We start from the raw sequence: 5,549 nt of genomic DNA, 5'->3' as shown, positions 1-5,549 counted from the left end.
CTCTCTCTGTGTGTCTCTCTCTCTCTCTCTCTCTCTCTCTCTCTTTCTCTCTCTCTGTCACCCTTCCTCTCTCTCTGTCTCTCTCTCTCTCTCCCTCTCTCTCTCTGTCACCCTCCCCCTCTCTCTCTCTCTCTCTCTCTTTCTCTCTCTCTCTCTGTCACCCTTCCTCTCTCTCTGTGTGTCTCTCTCTCTCAGTCTCTCTCTCTCTTTCTTTCAGTCTCTCTATCTCTTTCTCATGTGCAACTTGTCATCTGGTTATATTGAAGGGAGGAAGTTGGTGTTGTATGTAAAACAGGCAGCAGGTTTTCACAACAAAACAGACAATACAGTAGAAAACACAAAAACAGTAAAATATGTACGATAAAAAAAAAATAGTTTAGATCAGAAGCAGCAACAGGAGCAAAGAACAAACTTCAGTGAGTTTCCTGCTGCTGTTAAACATCATTGGCTTCAGCTGTGAGTGTCTGGGCTCGTCTGCAGGGTGAGAGGTTCCCCAACACACACACACACACACACACACACACACACACACACACACACACACTGACCTGGAGTCAGCTCCTGCAGGACGCTCCGGTGTCTGAGGTCAGGGGAGGAAGCCTGAAACTGATCCCACATCAGCGCTTTGAGCGGCGCTGAAGGCTGTGGTCAGAGTGTTTCTGCAGAACAGGAAGAGAGGCGGAGGTGTGGAGACAACTGACAGAGAGACACAGAGAGAGAGAGAGAGAGACAGACAGACAGACAGACAGACAGACAGACAGACAGACAGACAGACAGACAGACAGGAGTGATGGTGGATCTGAGGCGAACGCTGCTGCTCGTCTCTCTGCTGCTCGTTCTGGGTAAGAGACTTAAAACGGAGATCAAACTTTCTTCAGATCACAAAAAAAAGATAGAAACAAAATCCACTGGATTTCATTTCAAGTCCAGTGGATTTTGTTTCTATCGTTTTTGCACATGCAAAAAAAGACAGAAACAAGGTAGAAATGTTCTTCTTCTTCGTGGGTTTGTGAGAATCACGTGCGCTGCATGCTGTGTGAAGAGTTCAGTTTCCAAAATACTGTCTGTTACCTGAAGTTTAACATTCAATACCTCGAAAATGTAGAGGATTCAGTCTGTAAAAGCAGTCATGAGTCACCTGATGTGTTTTACTGTTGTTTTATTGGTCAGTTTCTAAGAGCAGCTGTCACTTTTTTCTTTCTACAAATGGTTGGAATTAAACTCTTAAATTGTTATAGAAATGACTGTATAAAGCCCATCAACATTCATAAAGTTATCATTTAAAGGGAAAAGGTGGAAGTTGGCAGTGAGTAACACAATCCTACTATCTAACAACAAGCAATGCACAGTGACGGATCTGTTTTACTCTCTCTTGCTGTTGGTTTGATGTGAGAAATAAACTCCTGCGGTTTCAGTTTCTGATTAGAACAGAACAGATCAGCTTGTGTTGTTCTGGAGGGAAAGTCTGCATCACTTACCTGAACAGATGCTGACGGGACCAACGTTGAAAACACGTGTAAAATAAATACAGCGAAGCCAAAATGAAAGTTTAGACGAGTCCAGATCTGCTGCCTGCATCTCTTCTGGAAATCAGGACCTAAATATCTTTATGTCAGTTCAAAACAGCTTCCAAAGCTGCTTTAATATGAAATCTTACCATGACATCATATTGTGAAACTTTGTGCTCGTTTGGGCTGATGTTGAACATAAAGGTTGGACTTCACTAAATGCAAGTTGGTTTGGTCAAGTAAATATCAAGGAAGCAACGTTTTCCTCCCTTCCTGACAAATGTGCTGAATTTGTCCCGAAAAGTCTGATTGGCCAGACATAACAGATTATAGTTTAGTTCTACAAACATTTCCCTGAGGCAGAAATAAGTTAATAAGAGTTAGCTAACTGACAAACTTGAAGGAACTCAAAATCAAAATCAAAAATATAAACGGCAACACATTCATTCCTTCATGACCATGACATCATGATGTTGAAGCTCAGCAGCTAGCTTGCTAGCTAACCTAGATAACTTAGTATGATAGATTGTACTTTTTCAGTTAGCAGCAGAGCGCTAGGCTTCATAATATTAGCTTCCTCCTCTCTTACCTCTTGTCTTTTTCACTGAGTTTCAGTCTGATGTTGCTTAGCAGAAAAACTGTGGTTCTTTGGCTCCGCCCACTGAGGTTTAACTCAACCAACGAGATTATTTCTGCTTTCCAGAGCATCTCTGCCTCTGAGAAGTGTTAGTAGAACAAAACTAAAGCGACAGTCTGTTGGGCAGCATGTTGGTGTTCATCAGTATTCTGCGTTCTGGTTGGCCGGTCAGGTGAACCGAGCCGCAGGTTGACCTGATCTCCGCTCTGCCTTGTTGTTTGCATGCTGCGGTTCACTGAGCTCCTTCATCTTTATTCTGCTGTTACCTGCTGCTGAGGAGGCAGACTGCTGCTGCTGACCTTTGACCTGACCAAGACCCACATCAGATCAAAACCACACTGTTAAACAAAGATCTCATGACTTTTTGAGGCTTGTAGCTGATGCTTTTCCCCAGAGAGACTCAGTGAGGTTCAGTATCTTTTGCTCAAAGGCACCTGGACACAAAAACTCTTCAACGAGTCGCCTCTTCCCACTTCCATCTGGTCCGTCAGGGTCTTTAAGGCGTCATGAGCCAAAAAGGTTCAGAACCACTGATCTAGAAATTGAATTATTTTACTGTTGCACTGACTGGAAGCTACTGAGGATAAAAGCATCAGCCTAAACTATACAGGGTTTATACTGGCTGTTTGGGGATTGAAACTGACCTTTTGTTTCCGATTCTCTTCGGCTGCACACAGAACGTTTTTTTGTGTGTAAAAAGCTTCATGGAGTTGCTTGTGAGGAGAATAAAAAGCGGATCACATGACATTATCTGACATTAGCTGAGCGGCTGCTAGCTGCTAACAGACTGAGCTGGTTCCTCTATCAGATAATAAAGTGTTCAGCAACAAGAAAAGACTTACAGATATTCCAACACACATCCAGTCTGATCCACAATGTCTCTGACTCTTTATGATCGCTGCTGTGGAAACAGAAATTCACAACCAATTTCTCCACCGGCACTTCCTCCATCTTTAATGTTGTTGGTAAACCCCGCCTCTCCTTCACCACGATTGGTTGGCTGAGAAAAAAGCGGTTCACGTCACTGGGCGCTTTTCTGAAAAGTTGAACATTTTTCAACTTTAGAAAGCGCTCCGCTCTGCCCAGAACAACGCGGGGCGCAACGCTTTTTCAAGAGCCGTCGCCTTTTGTGCGCCTCGCGGCCGCTTTGTGGCGCTTTTGAAAAAAACCTCTCCTCCCCCGACTCCCCCAGCTGCTCTTCACCTTGATTTGATCACTTCAACTTGTTTCTAAAAGCTTCAATTTCTAGATTAACAAAATTACAACCAATACAAAGGAGGTCAAGGGTCAGAGGTCACAACATCCAGACAGCTATTATGCTGCATTCACATGCAGGTGGGAAAATCCGACATCCAGACCTCCCAGTCGGCTGCTAAACAGCGTTGCTTTCATGTGCTAATTTGTCAGAAAATCAAACCTGAAAGACAAACGATAAACAAACAAACATGGCCGTCCTGCAGCTTAACAAGCTAATTTAACAAACTTAATTTAAACAAATGTTATGATGGTTAGTCTGCTAACTACAGTGTGTATTTAAGTGTTTGACTGAGAACTTGATTTTTCCTCCATGTTGAGAAGGTTAAAGGTTATGAGATGTGACCAGTGTTCTGTTTCCTCCAGAGAGAACGGCGGTGGCGGCGGCGGCGGCGGCGGCGGGCGGCCACAGCAGCCGCTGCATGCCCGGATCTCCATACAACATCAGTAAGAACGACCAGGGCCTCCGGCGGGCCGTCCTCGCCGCCGCCGCCGCCTTCAACAACCAGTCCAACGACGCCTTCCTCTTCAAACCCTCCGGCATCCGGGCGGCTCAGCGGCAGGTCGGGAAACCACAGAGAACCAACTGGAAGACTGACAGCAGAATATTTAAGAACCACTGCTGTAAAATCTAGTGGATCCAGACTATAAAAGTGTTATTTATTCACCCTGTGACTCAAATTCCCGAGTGTCCTTTTAAAGAATATGATAACCGATTTTCTATCCAAATGTCTTCAGCTCCTCCCTATATATTTTACTATATATTCTGCCTCCTTATAAAGTACTTTGTAAACTCTGCTTTTAGAAGTTCTATATAAGTTAAGTCGTATTCAACAGTACAGACTGGGGCCATTAGTTTGTGGCCTTTAGATAAAAAGATATAATCCATCTTTTTTCCATTAATCTAATATCCTTCTATGTGTGAAAAAGATGGAAAACCAAGTTGCTTTACTTGATTTTTGAAACGTAACACACACAGTGTGTGCTGCAGTGTGTGTGTGTGTGTGTGCTGCAGTGTGTGAGGTGTAAACCTGTGTGCTGCAGTGTGTGTGTGTGTGTTTGAGCTCTGCCTGCTGTGTTTCAGATCATTAAAGGGATTCGTTACATCATGGAAGTTCAGATTTCCAGAACCGTCTGTCAGAAACGAGGAAACAACAGCGATTTGTCCAAATGTGACTTCCAACCAGACGGGCTGCTGCACCAGGTAACACACTGCACACCTGTCATACTCTACTGTACTGTACTGTACTGTACTGTACTATACTGTAAAATACTTTCTTTGTTTTGTTTTCCAGACGTTCAGCTGTCACTTCGAGGTTTGGGCGATGCCCTGGCTTCATGTGATGAAGACTCTCTTCTTCTCCTGCAAACCCTGAAACCCGCCGGCCGGCCGCTCCACGTTTCCTTGTGAACCTGCGGCGTTTCTGTGGCTTCAGGCTTCGTCTGTCCAAACTCTCCTGCAGCTCGGAACAGAATAAAACCCAGGAAATAAAAAACGACCTGCTGATCACATGACCTGATTTGTAAAAAAAAATAAAAAAATCTCTGTTCTCTCTTTTTGACTCAGAATAAAGAGGATCAACAGCATCTTGGATTTTTAAGTCACTCAATTAATACAAATGTAAAAAGGATTTCACCCATTTCTCCACTAACATCCTAGTTTGAGCACTTGCACTTCACTTTAGTACAGAATATTTTAAGGTTTTCAGTGCCTTGCATCTGATGTATTTTTTAGATGTTTTTATGCCGCGTCATCCTGTCTCCATGCTCCTATTGAACTCTGCTGCCTGTTTATTGCCCCTTGGGGACAATAAAGCTTTACTCTACTGTCCGGACAGGAACAGGATGTGATGTCATGTGATGTGTTTACTGTTTGAGTCGTGTCAGAAAGTTCGGACGCCAGTCTGTTTTAAAACTGAGATTTTTATTCAAAGGAAGCTGAAGGCTGGCAGCTTCTGAGTTTATCCACCGAGACAAAGACAGATCAGATGAAGGGAGAGAAAGTCTCAGACAGATCTTTCATCAGGTTAAGAACCGACAAGGAAAGCCAAATATAAACACATCTAAATAAATCCAGGAATAACACCGGATCAACGCTGCCACTGCTCTGTTTCTGGATATGAAATGTTTGAAGCTTCTGGGTGAGAGCG

General features: G+C 43.7%; 2 protein-coding genes across 2 annotated transcripts in view; one reads left to right on the top strand and one right to left on the bottom strand.

Moving 5' to 3' along the window:
* The first annotated feature begins 711 nt into the window (after positions 1–711).
* Positions 712–4,991, top strand: cst7 (cystatin f). The gene is made up of 4 exons (XM_071896783.2): positions 712–842; positions 3,766–3,962; positions 4,484–4,603; positions 4,695–4,991. The coding sequence occupies exons 1-4, from the start codon at positions 791–793 to the stop codon at positions 4,773–4,775; spliced, it is 450 nt and encodes a 149-aa protein (XP_071752884.2). The 5' UTR covers positions 712–790; the 3' UTR covers positions 4,776–4,991.
* A 311-nt stretch (positions 4,992–5,302) lies between these two features.
* Positions 5,303–5,549, bottom strand: part of apmap (adipocyte plasma membrane associated protein) — a 19,265-nt gene continuing 19,018 nt past the window's right edge. Inside the window, exon 9 of the mRNA XM_071896778.2 lies at positions 5,303–5,549. This exon is cut by the window's right edge and continues 1,955 nt beyond it. The gene's annotated coding sequence lies outside the window, so the exon portion shown is untranslated.

This window comes from Centroberyx gerrardi, chromosome 15 (assembly GCF_048128805.1).
Source record: "Centroberyx gerrardi isolate f3 chromosome 15, fCenGer3.hap1.cur.20231027, whole genome shotgun sequence".
NCBI classification, from domain to species: domain Eukaryota; kingdom Metazoa; phylum Chordata; class Actinopteri; order Beryciformes; family Berycidae; genus Centroberyx; species Centroberyx gerrardi.
The sequence above is the reverse complement of the archived record's forward strand: the minus strand, read 5'-3'. Positions and strand labels throughout refer to the sequence as shown.

Excerpts from the sequence above, each read along its gene's own strand:
- cst7 (XM_071896783.2), top strand. The coding sequence starts at position 791 with ATGGTGGATCTGAGGCGAACGCTGCTGCTCGTCTCTCTGCTGCTCGTT. Across the intron at positions 3,963-4,483 it reads TCCGGGCGGCTCAGCGGCAG|ATCATTAAAGGGATTCGTTA; the intron begins GTCGGGAAACCA and ends GCTGTGTTTCAG. Across the intron at positions 4,604-4,694 it reads CAGACGGGCTGCTGCACCAG|ACGTTCAGCTGTCACTTCGA; the intron begins GTAACACACTGC and ends TTTGTTTTCCAG.